This window comes from Colobus angolensis, unplaced genomic scaffold, assembly GCF_000951035.1.
Source record: "Colobus angolensis palliatus isolate OR3802 unplaced genomic scaffold, Cang.pa_1.0 Scaffold9, whole genome shotgun sequence".
Classification (NCBI taxonomy): domain Eukaryota; kingdom Metazoa; phylum Chordata; class Mammalia; order Primates; family Cercopithecidae; genus Colobus; species Colobus angolensis.
Window position 1 is genome coordinate 1,913,542 of NW_012122931.1, and position 27,723 is coordinate 1,941,264.

The following is a 27,723-nucleotide window of genomic DNA, read 5'->3' on the forward strand; positions in this document are numbered from 1 at the left end:
AGCCGGCTCGCCGCTGCACCACGCGTCACCCACGCAGGCCATGGCAGCCGCCGGCGGTTCGCTCTCGGACAACTCCAGGACGTTCTCCAGACGTCCCTCAGCCCAGGCGAGTCGAGTGAGTTCTGACCTGGCTTCAGCTCCGTCCCCACCCGCGGCCCGGCTCTCGGCGCGCCGCGAGCTGCAGCCGTGCCTCGGAGTCGGGTTTCGAGTCATTTACGGAGTTCAGCGGGAGAAAGTCAGACAGGGGGCAGCTTTGGGACAAGTTGCGCCGAAACACGTGTCTCTAACCGGAACACCACCCGCAGGGATGCGCCTGGAAGGGGGGAGTGGAGCGGTGTGGAGGGGCAGGGAGCTGGCTCCTGCGCCTGGAAAAGTAGAGGAAAGAATTAGAGGCTGTTTCCTGTGGAAGGTAGGACCTGACGCTCCGGCGCAAGTCCCAGGCCAAGGCTTAACTTCTCTAAGCCAGTTTCCTCGACTGAGTGCGGAGTAAGCTCTGTGTTTTTTTTGTTTTTGTTTTTTTAATCTTCCCACATTCCTGTTTGGGAAGAGTCATGCGCTACAAACCATAAATTCTCATCAGATGGCTTTCATTTAACCCTATATATCGTGACTGACTTTCCAGTCTGGCTCTGGCCTAATATTATGTGACAAAGAAGAAAGTTAAAATATTATCCCAAAACATGTTTCTTTGCCATATTTTGAAGTGGCCCTGCAGAGCTGTTCTTTGTGGCCGGGGTTGGGGGGGGGCGTAAATTTGCATCTGTAAAGAATCTCTATTAACATAGCTAGATCTTTTTCTTCCAGGCCCTCCCAGTCCTAAAGAGATTAAGAGTCTACCACCTTTCAAAGATCTGAATAGGGAACATTTGTCGTCTGTTGTCTCTAAGGGCAGCCACTAAAGACTTCAAAAGAACCTTGGTCTCCACAATCTTTTATCTTCACCTGAGCATTTTCTTTGTATCCATCCCAGGTGTTTAGACAAACTCAACCAATTGTCAACCAGAAAATGTTTAAATTTACCTATACCCTGGAAGCCCCCGCTTTGAGTTGTCCCACCCTTCTGGACAAAACCAGTGTATTTCTGAAATGTATTTGATTGATGTCTGATGCCTTTCTAAAATGTGTAAAACCAGGCCGCACACCGACCACTTTGGACACGTGTTCTCAGGACCTCCAGAGGGCTGGGTCACAGGCCATGGTCACTCATGCTTGGCTCAGAGTAAGTCTCTTCAAATATTTTAGAGTTTAACTCTTTTCGTCGCCATGAGGAAGGTTCGTTTGTTGCAGGAATGAGGACTGGCAACTAGGAGTTTTCTTTGAAGAGCTTTCAAAAATGGGACAGATTTTCATCCACGTGCAATGGAGGGGGATAGGAAAATCGGTTTCATTGATATAATCCCATTGCTAGAGAGGGGAAAGATGCCCTAAAATTAACTTAAGCAAGAACTGAAAACTGGTTTCTAGGATGGTTGATTTGTCTCCTGGAAAAGAGGACCACAGGACAGAAAGGCTGATGTAAAATCATAAAGTGATCATCAAACTTTAGGATTTAGATGCTTGGCAGTAAGGAGTCCAGCTAGCCAAGTGTAGCTGCATCTGGAAGGAGCTGGGGAGGAGGATAGAAGAGCCACTGGGAGCATGGGATTTGGAATAGGATAGACCTGGGATTCAGTGCTACCCTTGTTGCACACTAGCTCTGTGACCTTGGAGCAAGTTACTTAATCTTTCCGATTCTCACTTTTCCTGTCTCTAAAATGAGAACAATAATTTCTACTTCATAGAAGACTATTGTAAGGATTCATTGAGATAACATACGTAAAGACTATACGTTGTCTGGCCCATAGAGGCACTTACTAAATGCCAACAATATAAAGTAGTTTTGGCTCCATTTTGGATAATAGATTGCTACATCAGGAGGTCAGCGGGGTGCTTGTGTCCTATGCAGAGCCTGGTAACCAACACATAAGAAGCATTGAGTAAGTATATGTAGGGTACCTAGTTTTATGATAATCAAAAGGGGATTAATTAATGCGGTAATGACAGGTGTCTGCAGTGGCCTTGTCTAGATCTGCATTTTTTTTTTTTTTTGAGACAGTCTTGCTCTGTCACCCAGGCTGGAGGGCAGTGGCTGGATCTCGACTCACTGCAAGCTCTGCCTCCCCAGTTCACGCCATTCTCTTGCCTCAGCCTCCTGAGTAGCTGGGACTACAGGCACCCGCCACCTGGCCTGGCTAGTTTTTATATTTTTTAGTAGAGACAGGGTTTCGCTGTGTTAGCCAGGATGGTCTCAATCTCCTGACCTTGTGATCCACCTGTCTCGTCCTCCCAAAGTGCTGGGATTACAGGCTTGAGCCACCGTGCCTGGCCTACATTTTTTTTTTTTGAGATGGAGTCTCACTCTGTCGCCCAGGCTGGAGTGCAGTGGTGCAATCTTGGCTCACTGCAAGCTCCGCCTCCCGAGTTCACACCATTCTCCTGCCTCAGCCTCCCGAGTAGCTGGAACTACAGGCGCCTGCCACCACACCCAGCTAACTTTTTGTATTTTTAGTGGAGACGGGGTTTCACCGTGTTAGCCAGGATGGTCTCCATCTTCTGACCTTGTGATTCGTCTGCCTTGGCCTCCCAAAGTGTTGGGATTACAGGCGTGAGCCACCGCTTGAGATGGGTAGCTAATATACTGGATTTAGAAAGACTGACAGCTTAAATTATGCTATATCTAACACTATGCGGAAATTTTCTCTCTAAAAATACTTTCTGGGCTGGGCAAGGTGGCTCACACCTGTAATCCCAGCACTTTGGGAGGCCGAGGCAGGCAGATCACTTGAAGTCAGGAGTTGGAGACCAGCCTGGCCAACATGGTGAAACCCCCTCTCTACTAAAAATATAGAAAAAAAAATTAGCTGGGTGTGGTGATGGGCACCTGTGATCCCAGCCACTCGGGAGGCTGAGGCACGAGAATCCCTTGAACCTGGGAGCCAGGGGACGTTGTAATGAGCAGAGATCACTGCACTCCAGCCGGGGTGACAGAGTAAGACTCCATCTCAAAAAAAAAAAAACTGATTATTAATACAAATTTATTACAGAAAATTAGGAAAAAAGATTTTTATAAACCCACCCATAATTGCCATACTCAGAGACAGTGCTTGTTGCCATTTTGGCGTATGTCCTGTTCTAGAGAACAACTCAAAATAGGAATCACTACACATGATGTTTTCTAAAGCAAAGAGGATATAGTTAATAAAAGACCTTGATTATAGTGTTGTTGTGAGGACTCTAGAATGTAGAATCATGATGCCTGGGGAAAGCCTGGTTCCTTCGGTGATTCTGGGACAAATTACCTCACATCTCTGCCTCCATGTTTGCATCTTAAAATGAGATGATAACAGTACCTGTGTTGACAAATGAGAGAATACATGTGAGTACTTAGCATACTCCTTGGCGTATAGTAACTAGTCAGTATGTTTATTAATATCAAAGGCATGGCATCTTAGACTCTCAGGGCTGGATGGGTCCTAGAGGTCATCTGCCAAAATCCCCTCATTTTACAGGTGCGGCAACAGAGACTCAGATGGAAGTGACTTGCTTCATGTTGCACAACTAATTTTTAGTAGATCCAGATATGTCCTTGCTCCCTGTCTGCTCAGACACCACCTCACAAAGCATTCTTGGTTTTCTTGCCTCCCTCTCCTTTGCCACAGGCCATGTTAGTCCAGCTTTCCTTGGTGCTCTCATGGCCTTCTGTCTGTATCTCTTCTGTAGCACCAGTGTAGAGGTTGGATTGATGCCTTTATACTTTTGTCTTTATACTCTTTATGCCTTTGTACTCTGCTACTATATGACTTCCTCAAGGGCTTAGCGAATCTTTCTACTTTGTATCTTCAGAACCAAGCTTCTTGACAATTGCTGAATGAATGTGTTTTGGATGCTGGGGGAGAAAAGCTAACAAGTAGAATCTTATCCAGCTCGTGGAAAGGGATAATTCCATTGTGTGTTGTTCATTCATCTTACAAGTATTTGTTGAGTGCTTACTCTGCCAGACAGGGGCCTGTACAGGGGATACAGTGCTATGTGGGACAGACTGGTCCCTTTCTTGTGGAGCTTACAATCTATGGGAAAGACAGACATAAAACAATGAGTTCCATGCTATGCTTATTATTTTGCCGAATGCTGTGGAGGAGAATAAGGGTGCCAGGAGAGCCAAGAACAGGGTACCTTGGCTTGACTAGGTGAAGAGAGGTCAGGAAAGGCCCTTCTGAGGAAGGACTTGGTCAGCCTACATCTGAAGGATGAGTACGGGGTGGCCAGCCAGAGGGCAGAGTGGAGTCCTGGGTGTGGGAGTAGCATGTGCGGAGGAGGAGGAGGAGGAAGGAGCACAGCACATTCTAGGAATTGAAGGAAGACCTGAGTGACAGAGTAAAGCTGAAGCTGGTGAGGTGGCCAGAGGTCAGATTCTAGAGGGCTTTATTGATCATGTTACAGGCTTTTTTTTTTTTTTGAGTCAGGGTCTTACTCTTGTTGCCCAGGCTAGAGAGCAGTGGCATCACGGCGTCATCATGGCTCAATCCAGCCTTAACCTCCCGGGATCAGGTGATCCCCCCAACTTAGCCTCCCAGGTAGCTGGGACTACAGACATGCACCAGCTAATTTTTGTATTTTTTTGTAGAGCCAGGGTTTCAGCATGTTGCCCTGGCTGGTCTCGAACTCCTGGCTTCAAGCAATCAGCTCACCTCAGCCTCACAAAGTGCTAGGATTACAGGCATGAGCTATGGCACCTGGCAGTATTACAGACTTTTTATTTTTATTTTTATTTTTTATTTTTATTTTTTTTTGAGATGGAGTCTCGCTCTGTCGCCCAGGCTGGAGTGCAGTGGCCGGATCTCAGCTCACTGCAAGCTCCGCCTCCCGGGTTCACGCCATTCTCCTGCCTCAGCCTCCCGAGTAGCTGGGACTACAGGCACCCGCCACCTCGCCCGGCTAGTTTTTTTTTGTATTTTTTAGTAGAGACGGGGTTTCACCGTGTTAGCCAGGATGGTCTCGATTTCCTGACCTCGTGATCCGCCCGTCTCGGCCTCCCAAAGTGCTGGGATTACAGGCTTGAGCCACCGCGCCCGGCCTACAGACTTTTTAGTTTAGCCTAAGAGCAATGGAAAACCTATCGTGTTTAACTCTCAGTACTTGCTTTTAGAGAGATGTTGACATAGGAATAAAGGGTGACCAAGACGATAAAGGATCTAAAGTTGTGTCCTGCTTGAAATAATGAGTCCAAAGAAGAAAGAAAAGAGAGTTATGTGATATATGAAGGAATGTTATGTGTTAAGAGGAAGTAAGCTTGTTCTATGTTGCTGCAGAAAGTATTAGGTAGATGTTCAAGGGTGCAGACCTTGCATAAATGTCAGAGACAGCTTCCTGATTCCTAGAATTGGTCATGAACAAAATAGGCTGTTCCTCAGGGGCTGCAGGAGGTGTGCAGGGAGAGGCTGCCAGTCCACGTGCCAGGGACTGTCAGGAATTCCATGCATGGCGGGAGTGGCCTTTAAGAGTTTTTGTGCTCCAGGAGTCCTGGGTCTGTAAATCAGGTGAAGTCTGCACATTTCATGCTGTCTTGCAAATGATTCAACAAACCTGAAACTTGATTTCATCTCTTTCTTTAATCTGAAAATTCATAGACTTGAGACTTTGTAAAAAAATAAATTTGTAAGATGGAATATGTCTGTTTTTACTTTATTAATATTAGATATTTGAAGTTGTATTTATTTAATTACTTAAGTAAAGGAATCCTTCTGGAACAAAGAACTGTTGTTATTGGTAGGTTAGTCTGAAGCTGACAGTCACGGCTAAAGAAAGCCGACATGTAAAACCAAGTCATTATTTCAAGCAAAGAGGAAAATAACGTATTCTGAGAGAACCCCAAACTCCAGAATAACAAGCACTGGCTACTCAAGGGATGCTTTTATATTCATTTGTAAATCAGAGAAGAAGGCCAAATAAAATAGAGGAATTGGATGTTTCTTCTCCTACGGGAAGTTTGGACATCATGCATTTAACCACATTCGTATAATGGAAATAAGAAGCAACAGGCAAGAGATTCCCTAGGGCTGTGTAGCCTGTAATCGGCAATCAGGCAGGGACTCGGGGACTCAGAGCCTCAAAAGGCAAGGGAGGTAGGAAGTAATTGTGGTAGAGGTGATGGATGGAGCAGCATTCTCATTTGGAATGGGAACAGGGCGTAGAAATTTTCTCCAGGCCATCTGAATCTGGAGGAGCAGCTTGAGAGGAGAGAATGACAGAGATCCAGGCACTAGGGTAGAATGGTAATGAAGGTTTCCGCTTCCTGGGCACGGGCTGGGATGCGCATTCCCCCTCGCCCTTCTCTCCTGTGTGATCTCCAGTGTGCTTTGTTAGTGGAGAGAAAAGATTCACTTTCCCCCTGCCCCTCTTTTCTCCTTGGGTGAATGGGTTCCTAGGAATATGGACTGACACACCCTGCACAAGGTGGATTCTTGCTTCCCTTAAAGCAGACTCCATTAGTTAACATTCAACTGGAAAAATGCTGCTGCTTCATCTTTACCTTATCTTGATTGATTTAACAGTTAAGATGGATGGTGAGGTCTGGTAGATGAGTGAGCTGAGACTTTCTTCTTTTTTCTTTTCTTTACCTTTTGGAAGAAGCTGAGTCAAAGAGTCTGATTGCAAACCCTAAACTGTTGCTTGACATATGGGGCATAATGATCTCTGCAGGGAGAGATGCAATTCTGTGGGCAGTCAGGCTTCACTCCGAGCTCTGTCTTCATGGACTAATGCATCTCTTGTTGATCTTTCCTTCTGGGAACAACGCAGCAAGCAAAGGCTACGAAAAGAAAATACCAAGCGTCCATTGAGGCTCCCCCAGCGAAACGGAGGAACGAAACTTCATTTCTGCCAGCCGAGAAAACTAGTGTTAAAGAGACTCAGAGGACTTTTAAGGGGAACACACAAAAAACGTTTTCTCCAAAGAAGCATTCGGTTAGCACAAGTGATAGAAACCAGGAGGAGAGACCATGCATTAAGACTTCATCACTGTTTAAAAACAACCCTGACATTCCAGAACTCCACAGGTATGTCCAGCGGCAGATGCCCTTCAGGAAGAAAAAAGAATGTGTTCTGCCTCTTCTTTGTTAATATTGGCACTGATGCCTGGGTTTGTGTTCATCATTTGCAGACCTGTGGTAAAGCAGGTGCAAGAAAAAGTGTTTACTTCAGCCGCTTTTCATGAGCTGGGCCTCCACCCACATTTAGTAAGTACCTTTCAGTGTTTTCTGGGTCTGTTTTTTTTGGTGTGTGTGTCCGTTCAGAAGGTCTGTGCAATGGCAGTTCTAGGAAGAGAAATCGGAGAGTGTTTGTTTCTGCTCGAAGTTACCTGAATGAACTCAGATTGATATGATAACTCTTCTAGGATAGTTCAGGGGTGCTTAGGTTACTGTTCACTGTTTTCTGGCCCCCACCTTCCCCCATCCCCTGTGTTTTGTGTGTTTTTGTCTGTTGTTTTTTAAGTACTGAAGACTTTCCTCGACTAATGTGATTTAGGGTCAGGACATCACTTGCTAAACTTCAGACAGCTCCCTATTTACTGGATAGCTGTGGTGGTGAAGCCATTTGCGGTGGCAGATGTCACAGTGACCATAGGAGAGGGAACTGTGCTGGCATGTTGCTGTTAAGGGACATCCACAGTTTTAGAGAAGTGAGGGAAGAAGAGTATTTTAGTGTGTGTCCTACAAACAAACGGACACTTTAAAGGGAAAAACAGTTCTCCAGACTCATGAGTAAGAAGAAAAAAATATATTAACTTTTAGGCAGGCTTGGTTTCCTCTGCACTTACGGTTGCAGCTTACCTACCCCTTCTGTAGGGTGGGTTACCTAAGCTTGTTTTCTCACCTGCAGGGCAGAACAGGGTTTCTCAGCCTTGGTGCTGTGGACATTTTGGACTGGGTCAGTCTTAGTTTTGGGGACTTCCCTGTGCATTGTAGGATATTCAGTAGCATCCCAGGCCTCTACCCACTAGATGCCAGCAGTGCCCCCCTCCCCTTGGTATAGCAAGCAAAAATGTTTCCAAGCATTGCCCTTTGTGTCCCCAGTGAGTTAGGGCAGGTGACAGAATCGCCCCGAGTAGAGAGCACCACCTGGGTGGAAGAACTTAATTTGATCTGAGTAGTCAATGTCCTCTCAATGGTTTCTCCTTTTCTGTGTAACTTCCATTGAATATTTTGTATCAAATTATTAATTAAAGCTTTTTCATCTTCTCTTTTAGATTTCCACAATAAATACGGTCTTAAAAATGTCTAGTATGACCAGGTAAGAACTTCAGGCTCCTCTTGATTTCTTAGGCGTTACTTGGGTATAACCAGATGAAACCTGTCTGTGCAAGGCAGAGCAAATTTGTGTCTTGGCATTAGAAAACAGTGCCAGGTTATCGACCATAAAGGGTTGTCATCTCAGTTAGCTACTCATTCTCTCCACCTGTTAAATGGAAAGACTGGCTTTCCATCTAGTTCTGCCCTTGGCTCTAAACTGCAAGAGACGCCTCATCCAGAAGGTGGGCTGCATGAGCGCCGCTGTTTTCTGTGCTTCCCTGAAAAGAATTTGGCCAAAATAGAGAATGTGACCATGCCGTTTCTTAGTAGTAAGAATTAGAGTCAACCAAAAAGACAAGAGTAAATGTTCAGTTGGAGAGAGTGGGATACTGAAAAAACGTTTTCAATGTTTGTTACAGGGAATGACTCCTGGAAAATAAAGAAGTAAAATAGGTGCGAGGAGATGAGCTTCCTTGTTTTGAGTATTTGTGCTTCTGTGCATTTTTATAATGATTTTTTACTTTTACTAGTAAAAATTAATAAGAATATTAAAGACTAAATGAAGGGACCTCCCCACAAGTTTTTTGTTTATTTCATCAACCAAATTTAAGTGATTTTTGTGTCTCTTCTGTTTCTTGTTTTAAAATCCACGTGTAGACACACATTTCGGCATGTCCATAACCTTCTCCTGGAGAATGGACAGCGGCTGCTGGCTCTCTGAATAGTTAGCGAGCTTCCTCCTGCTATCCTGCATGGAAACCTTTCCATTACGTTTCATTGTGTCATATTCCTGTTAGTGAAGGCAAGAGAGTGTGTGATATACTATGTGGTAACTCTGATTTGTTGTCATGCCTGTTCCTTTTTTTGTTTTTTTTTGAGAGGGAGTTTTACTCTTGTTGCCCAGCTGGAGTGCAGTGGCGTGATCTTGGCTAACTATAACCTCTGCCTCCCAGGTTCAAGCAATTCTCCTGCCTCAGCCTCCTGAGTAGCTGGGATTACAAGCACGTGCCACCACTCCCAGCTAATTTTTTGTATTTTTTAGTAGAGATGGGGTTTCATCATGTTGACCAGGCTAGTCAAACTCCTGGCCACAGGTAATCTACCCACCTCTGCCTCTCAAAGTGCAGGGATTACAGGCATGAGCCACCGCACTCGGCTGCCTGTTCCATTTTTAGAAGAATTAGTTTAATAGAATGGCCAGTCTCTGGTTTGTCTCACCATTTTCAGGCTAAGTTCCAGAAATGTAACTAGGGTTTGATCTTTATAATCATCAAAAGTTTCTTCACACCTTTATTTGAATGCTTTGATTGCTTCTAAGGTGGCAGTTGCTAGATGAATCCAAGTGTGGGCAGCTGCCTTTTATGTATCCTGCGTCTCTGCCTTTAAGTGGATGATATAGATAAAATGTGTTCTTTTTTTCGGGTGGCCCAGTGTTCAGAAGCAAAGTATTCCTGTGTTGCTGGAAGGCAGAGATGCTCTCGTGAGATCCCAGACGGGCTCAGGTTAGTCTCATTTCATCTCTGCCCTTTTTCCTCTGCTCAGGCCCATGGTCATGCAGTAGGTTTTGCCATGAGGTGTCTGGGTTGGTAGTAGTGGCAGTTTTGTTTCGTTTGTGGGAGGGAGGCCATGCTTGCTTTTGATTAGAGCCCTGAATGTGTTCATGTAATGAAAGGAAGGGGACAGTTGATGGTGCCATGATGAGGAATGATTAGGAGGTAGTCAGGTTCAGCTATAATTTCCTCAGAGCCTACTTTGGGGCTTTACCAAGTCCCATACTCTGTGGCCACAGTTGCCCATTCTCACTCTGGTGGAGAATGAATGTTTTCTTCTGGTATTAAACACAGAGTGATTTCTGGCCTGAGCATACACTGATCAGATGCCAGTTGTGCTCGAGGACAGAACACTGTTTCTGCCATGTTCCAGGTCAGTCTGGACTTGCTCTTTTGACCCTGTGTGCCCTCAGTGGGCATTCAGCTATCCTTTACTCCCACCAGCTCGGCCACCATTCAGAAGGCTGGATAACCAAAGTTTTTGCCATCTGTTGGTTTCTCCGTCATTAGAGATTAGCTCTAGAGTACAGACTGGTTCCCAATCACGTCGGCACTGTAGAGGAGGTGTAATTGACCACCGAAGCTCATCTGAGAGGGTAGGGAGGATTTCAAAGGAGGAATTTTCTGGCTTCTGCAGACAGCCATCAAGTTGAGCTTGTGTGTAATTTGGGAGACATATCGTTATCTCTTGTTAGATGAATAAAGGAACTGAAGCTTCTAGTTTTTTAGAAGTACTCATTTTACAAAGCAAAATTGGGATTTGTGGCAGACAGGGAAGCCCCTTTTCACTTCTCTTGGATGTATAATGGGCAGTTTCCTTTTCCCCAGAATTTAGTACTACTGGAAGATAGCAGAGCCTGTTCCCTTTACATCCTTTGCTTTTCTTCCATCTGTAGGATGTGTAATTGTAACTGCTGCTGCTTTTTTTTGAAAGGTAAAACTCTTGCCTATTGCATCCCTGTGGTCCAGTCCCTTCAAGCAATGAAGTCAAAAATACAGGTGCGTATCAAATGTGTTTTTCTGTCATTGCTTCTAGTGCATAAGCAACCAGCAAACGTTCTGAACCCTAACAGAAATATTAGGACTGAAAGAATCTGTTTTCACTGAGTATTTTTTTCACCTCCTTTTAATTTATTTATTACATAAATGTGTTGTATCTAGAGACTGTTCCTAGAGTAGAATAAATACACTTCACAATTGTCATAGTGAGTGTAACAGGGAAACTTTGTAAAATGCTCCCCGTGTGTCAGGCATGATACTTTGCATGTGTTCCCTTCTTGAATCTTTAACTGCTCTCTCCCCGCCCCCACCCGTGTTACAGGTATTACTGTTATCCACATTTTACAAAGAAAAACAGAGGCTTAGGAAAGTTACATAACCAAGGCCATGCAACAAGTAGTGGTGGAACTAGATTTCTACCTCAGTTCTGTTTGGCCGCAGAGACCAAGCTCCTTACTCTGTGTGAAGACTTACAGCGAAGGTTAATTACTGGCTCCTGTGCTGTATGGGGACCATGCATCCGTGTCTTCTACGGTGCCTAACATGGGACCTTTTACAGAATGATGGCTCAATAACGGGGATTTGGTTTTGCAGCCGTCCCTTTATGCTCGAGTCTGTGTTGTATATAAAGCATTCAATTTTAGCCTTCTAAGTTCCCATGTGGTGTTTACTTTTGACCAAGAAGGCTGAACTTCATATTTAAAACAGTGGTTTCTCATGAACAGCAAATATGAAAATAAGCACCCTTTTTAGCTGAAATATTAATACGAGGACAAATTGGGCTGCCTCATTTTTTGAGATTGTGTGGAATTTATTACTTTAGTTGTGAAACGTGTTAATTTAGTGCCTGGGGTGAGCCCCTAGGAGGCCAGTTAACTGCTGTGATCCATGGGCGGAGGCTTCATCTGAGACGCCAGCCCAGGATCCTACAGATACAGCCCTCCTTATTCTCAGCTGAGAGGAGGTGGTAAGACCAGAAATAGAAAGTGAAGTGAGTGCAAAAAAAACAGGCAAAAGCTAATCGATGACTGTTTTTCTCAGTTTGGATATGCAGAATCAGCAGTGTATGTAGCCTGCCTGATGATACTTGAGTGACAAATAATAATAGTGTTGCATTACAGTCTGTAAACTAAAACAGAATATCCATGAGTTCAAACTGATATAAATAAATTATTGAATACATAAGTGAGGGAGAAGGTAGAATTCTTCTTTATGTAGAATTCTAATAAATATAGACATGATAGAAATAGAAAGTCACCATTTGGCAAATGCCACAGTAATATTGTTTCAGGCATGAGTTATCATAGGTGCTAAAATGAGTAGATGAAAGTGTTGTGGGGGCTGGGGCGGGGAGTGGATATTTACATAGTCTCAAAATATCCCTCCACAAGATACTTTTTAATTACAAAGGAAAAAGCAGTAACTTCCCAGTCAGGAAGCCTGGCTGTCACTACCTTAACCAAATGATCAGTGTGCCTCACCAGTAATGAGATGTTCTGACCTCATGTGCACCCTGATACCCTGCACTGGGGAGGATACATCCCTTCTTGCCAAAAATGCATAACCTGAATTTGGTCGTGAGGAAATGCCGTACAAATCCAAATCAAGGGATACTCTACAAAATAACTGGCCAGTGTTTTCAGAAAGCGTTAAGCTTATAAAAGACAACTGCTAAAGAACTACCCAGATTAAAGGCTACATGACAACAAAATATAACATGTAGTCCTGGATTGGATCCTAGTCTGGAAATAGGACATTAACAGGTCAATTGATGAAATTTGAATAAGGTCTGTATATTAGTCAGTAGCATTGAATCAGTGTTAATTTCCCAGTTTTGATAATTATACTATGGTTTTGAGAATTGATCATATGGAGAAGCTGAGAGAAAGGCATGTGGAAATTCCTTGCTTTTTTATGCAAATTTTTTGTAAGTCTGAAATTGTAATCCTGAATTCATTCAAAATGAATAGGTTCAGAATTTTTTAAAATCAGTTACAGAAACCCTACAAAATCATCCAGAGATGGAACCAAGTATAGCCATTAAAAAAAGATACTTTTTCAATTACTGTTTGTGAACTTGAACAAATATTCTTACTTTGTTACTTGAAAAAGGGCAAGTTACAAAATGGTATGTATAATGTGACCCTAGTTTCATAAGTAATAGTTGTGTATGTATGCATAAAAAGGCTAGAATAATTCTTAGCAAACTGTTAACATCGATTTTCTCTGAGTGAGGAATTTTACTTCCTAAAGGTAACTGATTTCCCGCCCCCCTCCCCCCATATTAAGTGGTTTACAGCGAGAGAATTTGTGTAAAGTGCTTAACATTGTCCCTGGCACATAGAGAAAAATAAATGTAAATTACTACAATCATGTAGTAAAGTCTCATCCACTTACGGACTCCAGGAGAACATCTTGCCAGTGGAGAGGTTTTTCTTTATACCAGTAGAAGAGTTTGGACTCTTTGAGCTATTTGACTCTTTGGACTATTGGAGCTGGAATGGCTTATACAGTTCTAGCATAGATCCGTGACTGGAGGATGAGAGAGATTTGATGACATACACATCAGGGGAATGGTGTGGTAGGCAGCTGTGCTCAATCCTGGGTCTGAGGGTAACTTGAGGCAAGTCGTTCATCCTCTGTGCCTCAGTGTCTTTGCTGTGGCACAGGGACAATAGCAGTGCCTGTCTCCAAGCGCTGGGATCAGGGTTGAGCTAATGCATGTGCAGTGTTGAGACCCGACGTGCAGTGCATGGTGACATCATGCTTTAGCCATCATCAGCAACGTGGTCATGTGGCTAGTTGGAGGGGCAATGATTTGATTGTTTATATTCAGAACCATTAGTAAGCCATGTCATTTTTTATTTGCTGCAATATTTTAAAAAATCACAAACAGGTCATTCTATTAAAGACTGGAATATTCTGTAGAAACAGTTTTCCAAGCCTCAATTTAATTCACTTATTTCAAGTAATACTCAATATAGTCCCTTGGAGTTCATTGTAAAATGATTTGACCTGTAAAAAACTTATCTGGAGGGCACAGCAAAATTAAGGCACCCAAAAGATTCTTAAATTACTCTGGTGATGGCGTGAGAACGGACTGCTTTTCTGTGTTCACACTCTTCGGTTAGTTTGGCTCTGATTTTTTTTTTTTTTTTTTTAGCATCATATCCATCATCCCTCACTTACTTGTGCCCTGTGAGGAATTGATTTTTCTTTCTTCTTCTCTATGTAGTAACACCTTTTGAAATGTCAGAATTTCCTAACGTCACACGATGGCACATCGCTACTGTTGTACTAGCATATTTACCATTCCTAGCTTGCGTTCAGTGTAGTCTCACAAAGTCGATGTTGAGTACAGACGACTCTGGTTTGAATTCCAAATCCTTTTCTTCTTTTGGGTAAATGTTTCTTATGCAAAACATGAAAACCATACTTGTAATTGAATTTGCTGTTAACTCTGTGCTTAGCTTTGGCACTAACATTGTTTTGTTTCATTCATTCCGTGTCTTTGAGCACTTTGGATGTGCAAGGCACCGTTGGCTTAGGGGCCTTTCTCGGATTACTTTGGTTTCTTCTATTTTTTTATTAATACTTTTTAGATATAATGTACCATATATGTTTTAACAATTTTGAAGGGTACCAACAATATATATGGTGAAAAGTAAAGTCATCTATTCCCACTTTGCCCTAGTGGCACGGTTTGCTTCTCAAGATGCCGTGGTGGTTATTAGCCTCTTGTATATCCTCCCGGGGAAATTTGTGCATATCAAGGAAATACGAGTGTGTGTAATTCCTCTTACCACTTTTTTGTGAAGTGTTTTTTATGTTTTGCTTGTTTTGATAATGAGTGGTTGCTCTGTTATGCAGGATGTTCTGTGCCTTGCTTTGGTTCCTTTGATGTGTCTTGGGTTCCTTAATTAGCACCATATTGTGCTACCTTGTTCTTTTTGAAGACTGCCTAGCATTTCATTGTATGTATGTATGTACTGTGAATTACTCATTCTCTTATTGGATGGTGGAATTTATATTCAGTATTTTGCTACAAACGAGGCCACTTAAATACTTTACAGTCTGTAAAATATTCTATAACCTCTTTATGCACACATATGCTCTGTAGGAGAACTTTCTGTAAGTGGAATTTGCATTTTTATTTTAGTAGATAATGCCAACATTAAACTTGGAAGGGAATATGCCAGTGTGCCCTCCAGCAGCAGTGTGGAAGGTCCAGTTTTCCCATGCCCTCCAGTGCTCTCAGCTGCTTTATGTGTCTTCTTTTTTTTTTTTTTTTTTTTGAGACAGAGTCTCGCTCTGTCACCCAGGCTGGAGTGGAGTGACGCAATCTTGGCTCACTGCAGCCTCCATCTCCAGGGTTCAAGAGATTCTCCTGTCTCAGCCTCCCGAGTAGCTGGGATTACAGGTATTTGTATTTTTAGTAGAGACAGGGTTTCACCATGTTGGCCAGGCTGGACTTGAACTTCTGACCTCAAGTGATCTGCCTGCCTTGGCCTCCCATAGGGCTGGGATTACAGGCATGAGCCACCACATCCAGCACTTTATTCATTTTTCTATTTGAATTTTTGTTTTGTTTTGTTTTGTTTTGAGATGAAGTCTCGCTCTCTCGCCCAGGCTGGAGTGCAATGGCACGATCTCAGCTCACTGCAACCTCCGCCTCCTGGGTTCAAGAGATTCTCCTGTCTCAGCCTCCTGAGTAGCTGGGATTACAGGCACGCGCCACCACGCCTGGCTAATGTTTTTCGTATTTCTGTAGAGACGGGGTTTCACCATGCTGGCCAGGCTGGTCTCTAACCCCTGACCTCAAGTGATCCACCCACCTCAGCTTCCCAAAGTGCTGGGGTTACAGGCGTGAGCCACTGTGCCCGGCCAAATTGGTCTTTTTTTAAAAACTGAATTACAGGGCTTTTAAAAATGTATAAATTAAGGAAATTAGCTACTTCTCTCAGGTATGGCATATTTTCCCCCCAGGTTATCATTTGACTCTTGGTTTTTTTAGGCTTTATTTTTCTATTCTGAAATTTAAAATTTTTAGGTAATAAAACTTACTGGTGTTTTCTTTTAAGGTTTCTGAGTTTTATGTCATCTATTAAAAGGACAACTTAATTCCAGCTTCGTTTTCCTAACTTTATTTTTTTCTCACAGGACTTTTGAATTAAACCATCTTTTTCTTGCTGATATAAAATGGTCCTTATATTATTTTCTAAATTTTGGTATCTATTTGATTCTATTCTCAACTCTATTTACTATTATAATCTCTATTCATGTGCCAGTATCATTATTTGTAATTGCTGCAGCTTTAAATTATTTTAACATCTGATATGTTTTTCATAAATGTCTTGGTTATTTCTGTACATTTATTTTTCCATATGAACTTTCAAATCAGGTTGTTTGGTTATATATGTTATTTTATATATACACATATCTGTGGCATTTTTGTTAGAATTATATTACATTAATGGACTGATTTAGAGAGAATTAGCTTCTATGTACTATTGCATCTTCTTATCCGGAAATAGGGTATATCTTTCTGTTTATTCAAAATTTACTTTATGCCCCTCAGAGATGTTTTAAAATTTTCTTCATACAGATTTTGTGTATTTTTTGCTAAGCTTATTCTTTTCATATTTTTTGTTGCTATTAACTTTTTATATTGGAAGGCTGCTGAATTATTATTATTATTATTATTATTATTATTATTATTATTTGAGACTGAGTTTTGCACTTGTTGCCCAGGCTGGAGTTCTATGGCATGATCTTGGCCCACTGCAACCTCCACCTCCTGAGTTCAAGTGATTCTTCTGCCTCAGCCTCCTGAAGAGCTGGGATTACAGGCACCCTCCACCATGCCCAGCTTATTTTTGTATTTTTAGTAGAGACAGGGTTTCACCATGTTGGTCAGGCTGGTCTCGAACTCCTGACCTCAAGTGATCCGCCCGCCTTGGCCTCCCAAAGTGCTGGGATTGCAGGTGTGAGCCACTGCACCTGGACGGTTATTGATTTTATATTTTAATGTTGCATTCAGCTGCTTGACAAAATTATCTTGTTTGTAATACATTTTAAATTAATTTTCTTATGGTTTTTTTTCTAAGATAAAATAACATCATCTGCTAACAATAATTTTGTCTCCTATTTTCTAATTTTATACATCATATTTCTTTCTCTTCTCAGATTGTTTGGGCCAGGATCTCTAGAACAGTATTCTAGAATAATGGGGTTAGTGAGTGTATTATTCCATTTTTACGCTGCTGATAAAAACATACCCGAGACTGGGAAGAAAAGGAGGTTTAATTTGACTTACAGTTCCACATGGCAGGGGGAGGTCTCGTAATCATGGCAGAGGACGAAAGGCATTTCTTTTTTTTTTTGAGAGGAAGTCTCGCTCTGTCGCCCAGGCTGGAGTGCAGTGGCCGGATCTCGGCTCACTGCAAGCTCTGCCTCCCGGGTTTACGCCATTCTCGTGCCTCAGCCTCCCGAGTAGCTGGGACTACAGACGCCTGCCACCTCGCCCGGCTAGTTTTTTGTATTTTTTAGTAGAGACAGGGTTTCACCGTGTTAGCCAGGATGGTCTGGATCTCCTGACCTCGTGATCCGCCCGTCTCAGCCTCCCAAAGTGCTGGGATTACAGGCTTGAGCCACCACGCCCGGCTGAAAGGCATTTCTTACATGGCAGCAGCAAGAGAGAATGAGGAAGAAGCAAAAGCAGAAACCTCTGATAAACCCATCAGATCTCGTGAGACTTACTTATTATCACGAGAATAACCGACCCCCATGATTCAATTACCACCTCCCGCCCTGCCCCCCTGCCGTCTGTCCTACAACATGTGGGAATTCTGGGAGATACAATGCAAGTTGAAATGTGGGTAGGAGCAGAGCCAAACCACATCAGTGGCAACCTTAATTTGTCCCTTTCTTCATCGAGAGTGCTTCTGATGTTCTACAACCGGCCACGCAGTGTCCTGTTCATTTGGAGTCTGCCTTTGTTTATCCTGCTCATGGCATTTCTTTTCTGTGTGTCAACAGCGCAGTGATGGCCCTTATGCCCTGGTGCTCGTACCAACAAGAGAGGTAAGCAGGCTCCCTTTTGGGGCAAGTTTTAAGCACATGCTTTCACTGATGTCCCTTTGAATTTAAAAGTGGTTTTACCATTTTTCTCCCTACTGCACAAGCCACTGGACACCAGTTCCATTTACCTGAAAGCCATCCTTCTGGTTCTTGTCAAGGAGAAAAATTCAAGTAGTCTCTGAGAATCATAAGTATGGAAAAGTATTTTCCTATTGTCTAGAAACTAATGACACTATTAAATGTCTGTTTAATCGTGTTTTGAATTAATTTGCTTAAAAAAAAAACCTTGCATTTTTGTAGGTTTTTTTTTTTTAAAGCAACTTAATTCAAAGCCGAAAGCAGTTGGCTCTGAAAATGAACCTTTAATTTTTTTAAGAAGCTACTGCTACCAAAAATGTTACTTGTTCCTAAAAGTTAAACTTTTCAATAGTTTTTTCTTTCTTGGTGGAACTCTATTCTATCTAATCTATTTTATTTGCCCACAGTGGCAACTTCAGATTAGGGTATCTGGTTTCTCTATCAAATGCTGATCACGTCCTTACAGAGAATTGATCACAGAGATGATTTGAAGTCAGCCTTTTATACAGCCTGCAGTCCCCTATCTCAGCTCAGTCCAATGAAGGAGCAGACACAGAAGCTATTAAAATTTTTACAGCAGCAAACTTGCTACTTCTCTAGGATGCTTCATGCATACTAAATATGTGGAAACTGTGTATACATCCTTTAAGAACGGGATTCTGTATGAGGCGTCTTTGAAGGTTGTTAATGGTTGTAGCCTACTTTAATTTTCACTTGCTTTGTTCTCCAATGGAGCTGTTAGTTTGCTTTTGTTTTATTGATACAAACGTGAGGAGTGACTATCATCTCCAGGCTTCACATACCCTGGGACAGTGGTAGAACACAGTCATGGCACCTTTAGAGTGAAGTTCCCGGAGGCTACCCTGTTGCATCACTATTCTGTCTTACCTCGCATACATATTATATTCTCTCTCTTTCTAAGGAGAGTCAAATTCAGGTTACTTTGGTTCATTCCCTTACATTTTTGTGCAGCATAGACTTGAACTTCTCTGTGTGGCACTCTGGGAATTTGAGCCAGCAGAGGGAGCACAAAACACTATTTTTGTGTATGTCCAACAAATAGACGTGGTGTCTGTAACTCTTTGCCCAAACTGACAGGTTGCAGAACCAATCTAAGAACAAGGTATATTAGATTCTGTGTATAGGATTTTTTTCTTCTTAAATCTTAACTTCAGGTCCAAGTTTGGATCCTAATCACGTTACATTATCTTTAAAAAAAAAAAAAAAGAAGAAGAAGAAGGGATCCTATTGATCATCTATAACTTTTGAAATTTTTACAGCTGGCTCTACAAAGCTTTGACACTGTCCAGAAACTGCTTAAGGTAAGGCAAACCATGAGTTCCATTTTATCTTGCTTCCTGACTTTGAGGAAGGATTTAGTATACCACAGTCTAGTCTTTTATTTTCAAAGAGATAATTATTTCCTTTTGCCTGGATATCTCTGCTCTCTCTAGGTAGTTTATAGGTTTTTACTGATCTAAACCCACCCATTTCTAGCTTAGCTGGATTATCAGTGACTCCTGGTGCATAAAGTCCTATAATTGGTTCACCATAGTCACTGGCAAGCCACATAGGGAAATGCACAGGTATAGCCTGACGGTGACCCAGTGGAAAGCAACTTAGCTGCAAGTAGGGTTTGTTTAGAAAGGAGAGTGAAGGTTTCAGAGTCGAAGCCAGCCAACTCACCAAATTAGATCATGAATTGATCCCTTCTTTCTTTTATTAGGGGTGGAGAGTAGGGAGAAGTGTTGCTTGGGTTTTAACCCCAAAAAAGGCAATAGACTTAATGAATTGTTTTTTCAATTCAGGCTCTGTGAGGAAAGACAGGGAAGCTACTTGAATGATTTAAGCAGCTCACATTTCTCTCTCACTGTGGTGGAAGCTAGTTATCTACCTATAATTCAAGTTACTGCTGATAGTGTACATGGGTGTGGCAATGCCTAGGAATTGTGTCTGCACAATAACACCTTATACAATGAGAAGCGCCAGTTCTCTCTCATGCCTTAAGGAAAGGGAATTTGGAATCAGTGTCTGATGTTTAAGTAAAGGGGCTTTGCACTGACTGTGGTCTGCTTTCTGTAGCCTTTCACCTGGATTGTGCCTGGAGTGTTAATGGGAGGAGAGAAGAGAAAATCAGAAAAGGCCAGGTAGGAAGAGGTTTGTTGGTTGTTATTTCCTTCTTGAATCTGTCCTGCCTTCCTATTCCATAAGGTTGGGTCCTTCTAAACCTGCTGAGAGTTTTTTCTCAGGCTCTGCTTCCTAGTCCCAGTGCACAGGGAAAGATTGAGTCAGTGGGGAGCGGTCACCTCTAGACGGTGCTGTTTTTTAAAATATTAAACCTACAAACACGTTTCCTTCGGATGTTGCTATTAACAGTGCTGTCACCCTCTTAACTCCCACCTACCCAATGCCCTACAGCATCCCTGGTTTAGTGTACATCCACCTGGGTGCAGCTCACTTTTGTGTACATTGAGAGTTTGGGGTTTTGTTGTTTGGTTTTACAAAAACAAGATCATTACTCATATAATGCTTTGGGACTTGCTTTTTACAACCAAATATGTTTATTCCTTTCTTTATTATAATTTATAATGGGTGTCAGTTGAAAATTGTTGCAACAAGTAAATCTCAAACTGTCTTCATTCTTTTGAAAACATTTTTATTGTGTTACAGCTTAATAACCAGTACTCAATAATGATGCATGTAGTCTGTAACCGAGGAGTAAATATGAAACCTGAAACCTCAAAGCATTGGTTAGGATTCGACTCATCTGTGAATAACAAGAAATAACAGTGGCACAAACAATACACAAGTTTTACTTTACTTTCACATTTAAGAAATCTGACAGAGCCAGTCCAAGGCTGGCCTGGAGCTCCAGTGTCGGGGACCAAACACTGTCTTTTTGTGCCACTGTGGAAGGATTCCATTTTTAAGGTTACCTCATAGTCTTAGATAGTTGCAGGCACTCCAACCATTGCATCTAATTTCTTGCTAGCAGGTACAGAGATAATCATACCTGCTCCCTCCGAAGGTGCTTGTGTGATTGGCATGTTCCCTTTACCCTTTTATCCCACTGCTAAAACAGAAGCATGACTATACTTAACTGCAAGGGAAGCTGGAAAATATATCCAGGTAGGCTGGGTACAGTGGCTCATGCCTGTAATCCCAGCACTTTGGGAGGCCAAGGCAGGAGAATGACTTAAGACCAGGAGTTTGAGACCAACCTAGGCAACATAGTGAGAACCCCATCTCTACAAAGAAAAAAAAATGTACTAAAAATTGGAAGCTTTTATTACTATGGACTAATAGGAAAATGGTTGTTTGGGGAATGAGAAATTAGATTTATTGTATATAACCCATGGGACAAAGCTGAGCCCCGTTGTGTGGAAGTTACGTAAAGGGCTTAGCATAAGAAAAAAGTGTCCTAGCAATTGAAGCACACTGGCATGGGATAACTTGCTCAGATACTAGATTCCCTAGCACAGAAACCTTCGAGAACAGGCTGGACTACAATCTTTTTGGAAGGTTCTAGAAAGGATTTATGAATCAGATAAAGAGCATTGGATTATGTAGTTATGATTCCTTTCAAAATTAAGGTTTTATGATTTTAATGTAATTTCACATCATAACAATTGCATCTCACAGTACAGAGAAAGACTCAAGCACAGCTTTCTACCCAGTTGTTTTTATGTTTTGTCATGATTTCAGGCTATGGCACGTTTGTACTGTACATGAAATGAGTCTGTCTCTTTTGCGTTTTTCCTGTGTTTTCTATTGGCGTAGCCCTGTTTGATTTACTTCCTTTTGTGATATATAATTTTAAACAGACTCCGCAAAGGAATAAATATCCTTATCTCAACTCCTGGACGCCTGGTGGATCATATAAAATCCACAAAGAACATTCATTTTAGTCGGCTGCGGTGGTTGGTGTTTGATGAAGCAGACAGGTGAGCCTCGTCCCAGGATGATGACAGGTAGAAGAGAAGGGCTGTTTCTGCTCTCCTTGTTGCAACTTCTGTGGCCCGTTAGACCACATTTGCTCTTCATATAGATGAAAATTTCTTTTTTTTTTGCAACCACAGAATCTTGGATTTGGGTTTTGAAAAGGACATCACAGTGATACTTAATGCTGTAAATGCTGAATGCCAGCAACGACAGAACGTCTTGCTATCAGCGACACTCACAGAAGGTGAGCTGAAAAGAAGTGATGGGTCCTCCTTTGTTCCTAATGAAGAGGAAGGACCTTGATTTAATCTGGGTTGTTTGCTGCAGTGATTCTCAACCTCAGGGAGGTGGGGGTCAGTGACGGAGATGTCCTTAGAAGACTGCCTTTTCAAACTGTGTGTTCTGCACTCCCAGCTTCGCTCTTCAAGTCATCCAAGACAGATATGTTCCCCAGCACATGGGGAAAGGGAGAAAGGACAGGGATGAGGATGAGAAAAGACTGGCCGCCATTGGCTTGGTGGTTTCATGAGGTGTTTTTGCACTTGCAACCCACAGAGAGCAGGGCCCTTGCACTGAAGATGATGACCTCTTATCTGAGTGCATTTTTGATGTAATCACTCTTCCTCCTATAGAGCTATTGAACTTAAAAAATATATCAACGAAGCTCTTTTCTGTTTTCCACCCATATGCAATAGAAATTCTTAGCTCTCTTTTATCAGTGGGAACACAAAGGCTTGGAAAAGTTGCATCACTCTACCAGAATCACCCCACACAGTGAGTCATTGACCAGCAGTGCAGCTTTCACTTGTGTCTGGTTTCCTTGGTTTACTAGGCCACCTTGTGATGTGCATGTACCAGATGCCATGCATGTGACCCCTCACAGTTCCCCATGTTCTAAAATTTGAGGGATGATTCAAAATGAAAAAGGGATTCTGTGGTCAAGAAAGTTTGAGAAATGCCCCACATCCCTCCGTTGGGTATTCTCAGGGCACATTAACACAATAAAGGCCCTGAGAGGGCTGCTTAGAGCAAAGAAACTTTTGTGAAACCTTTGAAATCCAAGGTTTACCATAACTTACTTGATCAAAGAACCCTTTTGGGAGGTGGGAGTGGGCGCAGTATCTGTTGCTGTCTTTTGGACGCTGTTCCATAGGTGAGTGTTTATAGAACGTTGGTACAGATTGGTTATTAGGCTGTGGGAAGAAGTTTTGGTGGATCTCCCCGCAACACACACGTTGGCACTAGGGCAGATCATTGCTGGGACTTGGTGATACCCATGGGGTAACATACATAGTCCTAACATTCATGGGTGGGTGCTGTATAGGGGGTACGCTTTTGTGACCAGTTTCACAGTGTGTTTGTTGTCTGCTTTGCCCTTCTCACTTTTATCCAAGGTGTAACGCGGCTAGCTGATATCAGTTTGCATGATCCAGTCAGTATTTCCGTCCTGGACAAGAGCCATGACCAGTTGAACCCAAAGGACAAAGCGGTCCAGGAGGTCTGTCCACCAGCTGGCGACGAGCTGGACAGCTTTGCAATACCAGAGAGTCTCGAGCAGCACGTGACTGTGGTTCCCAGCAAACTGAGGCTCGTCTGCCTAGCGGCCTTCATCCTTCAGAAATGCAAGGTGGGACTGTGGGCTAGTGGCAACTTGATCCAGGGAAGAAAGGCCTGCTTTCTTGTGTTAAGCCATTGGTAGCAATGAGTGAAGACACCAAAAATCAGAGGTTTTCCAACTTGTGTCTGCATTCCGGATGCAAACTTTGATACACATCCTTTCCGTCAAGTTTTAGGATTATGGTAAAGAATCAGAGGTCAATGGGAGCCATGATGTTCAGCTTGAAATCTGTCCTCGATACCTTTCCTGGGACTGATATTAGGCACCTCACAGGTGGCGGGAACAGCTGGATGTGAGGCAGACATAGGGGCTTGTGCTCATGTTTCTCCAAGAGTCCTGGCATTTGTGTATTTATTTACTAGACTTCTGTGATGACTCTGAGATGTGAGAAGATGGTAAGTGGAAGGGCTTCAGGGTGAAGATTTTCTGCATATGTAGGGTCTCAGCCAGGTAGTGTTGCTGTGGCAAGCCCTGGATGAATAAGGGGAACGGAGCTCCCACACAGCTGTGCTCTGAAGTGTGTTTATTTTTGTCAGATAAGGGAAACCCGTTTGAAGTGATAGCTGTGTCGTTTTCCTCTCCTGCATTCTTTGTAGAGTGCAGTATCACTGTTTTTGATTTTTAAAATAATTCAAAGATAGTCACCTTTATTTCCAAATGGGGGTCAGCATAACTGTATAGTTTAGAGAAATATTCATTTTGGCGTCACGTAATCTTAAAATATGTGGGTTTTTCCTCCCTTTGTATCAATGTAGTTTGAGAAAGACCAGAAGATGGTTATCTTTTTCTCAAGTTGCGAGCTGGTGGAGTTCCACTACAGCCTCTTCCTACAGACCCTGCTGAGCAGCTCAGGGGTGCCGGCATCAGGGCAGTTGCCATCTGCCTCCACGCGATTAAAATTCCTACGGCTGCATGGCAACATGGAGCAGGAGGTGAGCACGAATTCCCTGTGCAGCGACAGCACCGTGGCCCCATGTGGAGATGGGGACGAACCTAAGTCCGGCAAACCTGTTCTTTAGGCTCAGCGATGGCTACGACCCTTGCACACTCCACTGGGCAAGTCAAGAATTAGATGAAAATGGGGGACCCACTGGAACTAGAGGGGATCACCCTGCTGGATTGATGTGGGCAAGGAGAGTCTATTGTTCCCATTTGCTTTTGCTCCAGGAGCTAGTCTCTTCCACCCGAGAGAGCTCACAGGCCCCGACTTGGCCTGAATCTACCTCAACCAGCTGTTAAGGCAACAGAGTACCACTAAGTAGCTGGCACCAGGGAAGGGTTTTGCCTTTTTAGTACCCAGTGTGTAATTAGGGCTTGATGTCTTCAAATTAAGAGCATTAATGGAGCTAAATTGTGGATCCCATATGGTACTGCTGAGCACGGCTGCTGTCATTGTCAACAAGACACAGCGCTGCACTCAGAACACTTTTGGTTGGGAGAGGGTACTGTGAACCAAAGGGCTGCGGGTTCCCAGTTCTTTCTCGGCACGGAGTAAGATTTCTGTTCACGAAGAAGAGTACAACATTTCCTCTATTTTAGGGACTTAGCTGTGTGAGTCGCATTCCTCCATTCTTAACTAGGCCGTTTGGTAGGGAGTCAGGGTGCAGTACGGGAGTGAGATACGCTCACTGGAATTGGAAAAGAAAGGACGAGCAAGACTCAGAAGTAGAAGCCATTTTGCCCTAGAGGAGAGGGTACCAGGCAGCTTCGCAAATTAGAAAATGGGAAAGAAAACTAGAAATCAGAATGAGATTTGACTCGAGCCAGCTTAGAAGATCATAACATTTTTAGAGCTAAAAGGGACACCAGAGGTTTGACACGATCCTAAATAAGTCCAACCTCTCTTTGCTTTTGCTCTTTTGTTTTAATACTGAAGTAAATAGAGGCCCAGAAAAGCGAACTTGCTCAAGGTCACTCAAGGACACGGGTTATTTGCCACAAGATTATATAGAAATCCCTGAATATTCCAGCCCTTGTGCATTAGGTAAACTCTTGGCCTTTACCTTCGGATCCTTGATTCAATCAAAGTTGTTGATTTTATTTTTTTAATACCGTTAATGGTTTGGAGTTTTGTTTTTGTTTTAAGCTTTGTTTACTAATCCTGTGAGTCTGTTTTTACCAGAGGCGTTCTGCGGCATCGATCCACGCGATTGGGGGAAGCTGGGTATGGACTCAGAATAGTCTAGGAATTCGCTATAATAGATCACACACAAGAGTCTATAGCTTCATTATACAGAGGCTGTTCATCTCACATTGTAACAGGGAAGTAGTCTGGCATGCTGTTTATAGCTGTGCCCTCTGGGGGCACACTGCTTGTGGTCCTGTCCTGGCTGTCATTTGCTGACTGTGTAATCTCAGGTAAACATTTAACCTCTCTGTGACTTAGTTTCCGTGTTTCTAAAGTGGGGATGATAGTTGTACTTCCTTTAGGGTTGACTCAGTTAATGCAGACAGAGCTCTCTGTACAGGGCCTAGCACACAGGAAGTGCTCAGTAAATGTTAAGCGCCTTTGTTATTATTGTTTTTATCTGTCTTTCAGAAATAGTTCTGTTTTTATAGTTTAAAAGTTTTTTTTATAATTAAAATTTTGTTTTTATAGTTTAAAAAGTATAATGTCTGTGTAGTATTTAGCGTTTGCAGTGGAAGACAGGAGGTTATAGTATCCCTGTGTTTTATTTTCTAAGTATTAGGGGTAAGTTTCTTATTCCAGACTAGGCTGAAACTGTCCCACTTAAGTTTTCCTGACTTATTACCCTGGCCACTATCCTGCAAGGCCTTAGCATGGTCTCCTTAGATGGTTGACATGATTCTAAATAAGTTTCTGAGCATTGGATAGAAGTTACTATTTGCAAGGTAGTTGTGATGATGGCTGACATGATTCTAAGTAAGTTTCTGAGCATTAGATAGGAGTTGCTATTTGCATGGTAGTTGTGATGATGGTTGACATGATTTTAAGTAAGTTTCTGAGCATTGGATAGGAGTTGCTATTTGCATGGTAGTTGTGATGAAAGTCCCCGAGTTTGGTAGGTTTTTTTTTTCTTGCTCCAAATCTGAATACATCATAACTAGTCTTTAAGGTGTTTCATAAGCTTTTATGAACTTTTTGATTTTTTCTGATTCTGATTCTACGATGCAGCCATTAAAGATGATCATTTATAAAGACCGTGCAGCAGACTGGACAATGGATCTGTCCTTTTGAGAGTCTGAGCACTGACTCAGGAACACAGTTCCCGGGTTCGGATATCATTCCGGCCCTTTACCATGTGTGTGTGTCCTTTGGGCAAGTTCCTTAACCTGTCTGTGCCTCAGTTTTTTTCTTCTGGAAAATGGGGTAGTGATAGTACCTCCACATAGGGTGGTTGTGAGGATTAGCGAAGTTCAGATGTGTGAGGTGCTTAAGCCAGTGTCTGGTACATGGTGAGCACTCAATGAATGTTTGTTGTTTGTATGTCTTTATCCAGTGTACTCAGTGAGGTGTGCCCTGGGCTTCCAGCCATGGACAAAATCTACACACATGAAAGCCCAGAAAGACATGCCACAGCACACAGTGACTGTGCCAAAGCAGCAGAGACTTTACTTTTTTCCAGATTTTGAGTAGTTTGGTTCTATTTCTTTGTATTTGCTGCTGACGGGTGAATGTGACCAACTCAAGTGCATAGAGCATCATGACTGAAGAGCGTTCAGAAGGCGCCGTTGCAGGCTCATACTGAAAGCATTCTAGGATGCTTACCTTTTGGTCCAGCAAGTCTGTTTCTAGGAATTTAACCTAAGAGAATAATTAAGAATCTACACAGTGACTTATTTACAGAGATGTTTGTCACAGCATTGATTGCAATATTAAAAAATCAGCAGGGCGTGTTGGCTCACGCCTGTAATTCTAGCACTTTGGGAGGCTGAGGCTGGTGAGTTGCTTGAGCTCGAGTTCGCGACCAGCCTGGGCAGCATGGCAAAACCTCATCTCTAACAGAAAATACAAAAATTAGCCAGGCGTCGTGGTGCATGTCTATAGTCCCAGCTACTCAGGAGGCCAAAGTGGGAGGATCACTTGAACCCGGAAGGTGGAGGTTTTAGTGAACTGAGATTGTGCAGTGAGTCTGGGTGACAAAATGAGACCCTGTCTCAAAAAAAA

General features: G+C 42.8%; 2 protein-coding genes across 3 annotated transcripts in view; one reads left to right on the forward strand and one right to left on the reverse strand.

Moving 5' to 3' along the window:
• The window catches only part of GTF3C4 (general transcription factor IIIC, polypeptide 4, 90kDa), a 22,249-nt gene extending 22,036 nt beyond the window's left edge, over positions 1-213 (reverse strand). Inside the window, exon 1 of the mRNA XM_011931430.1 lies at positions 30-213. Within this exon, the coding sequence (XP_011786820.1) occupies positions 30-213 (184 nt within the window). The remainder of the gene's footprint in view (positions 1-29) is intronic.
• The window catches only part of DDX31 (DEAD (Asp-Glu-Ala-Asp) box polypeptide 31), a 79,850-nt gene continuing 52,133 nt past the window's right edge, over positions 7-27,723 (forward strand). The window contains exons 1-14 of one of the 2 annotated variants that reach the window (XM_011931173.1): positions 7-115; positions 306-409; positions 6,838-7,094; positions 7,199-7,274; positions 8,285-8,328; positions 9,759-9,829; positions 10,812-10,876; positions 17,915-17,959; positions 19,315-19,356; positions 20,117-20,181; positions 21,859-21,978; positions 22,114-22,220; positions 23,371-23,603; positions 24,350-24,526. In XM_011931173.1, coding sequence (XP_011786563.1) covers positions 308-409; positions 6,838-7,094; positions 7,199-7,274; positions 8,285-8,328; positions 9,759-9,829; positions 10,812-10,876; positions 17,915-17,959; positions 19,315-19,356; positions 20,117-20,181; positions 21,859-21,978; positions 22,114-22,220; positions 23,371-23,603; positions 24,350-24,526 — 1,404 coding nt within the window. In that variant the 5' untranslated portion in view covers positions 7-115; positions 306-307. Of the gene's footprint in view, positions 116-305; positions 410-6,031; positions 6,312-6,837; positions 7,095-7,198; positions 7,275-8,284; positions 8,329-9,758; positions 9,830-10,811; positions 10,877-17,914; positions 17,960-19,314; positions 19,357-20,116; positions 20,182-21,858; positions 21,979-22,113; positions 22,221-23,370; positions 23,604-24,349; positions 24,527-27,723 lie in introns of those variants that run through there. The other variant, XM_011931174.1, reaches the window with a different exon arrangement.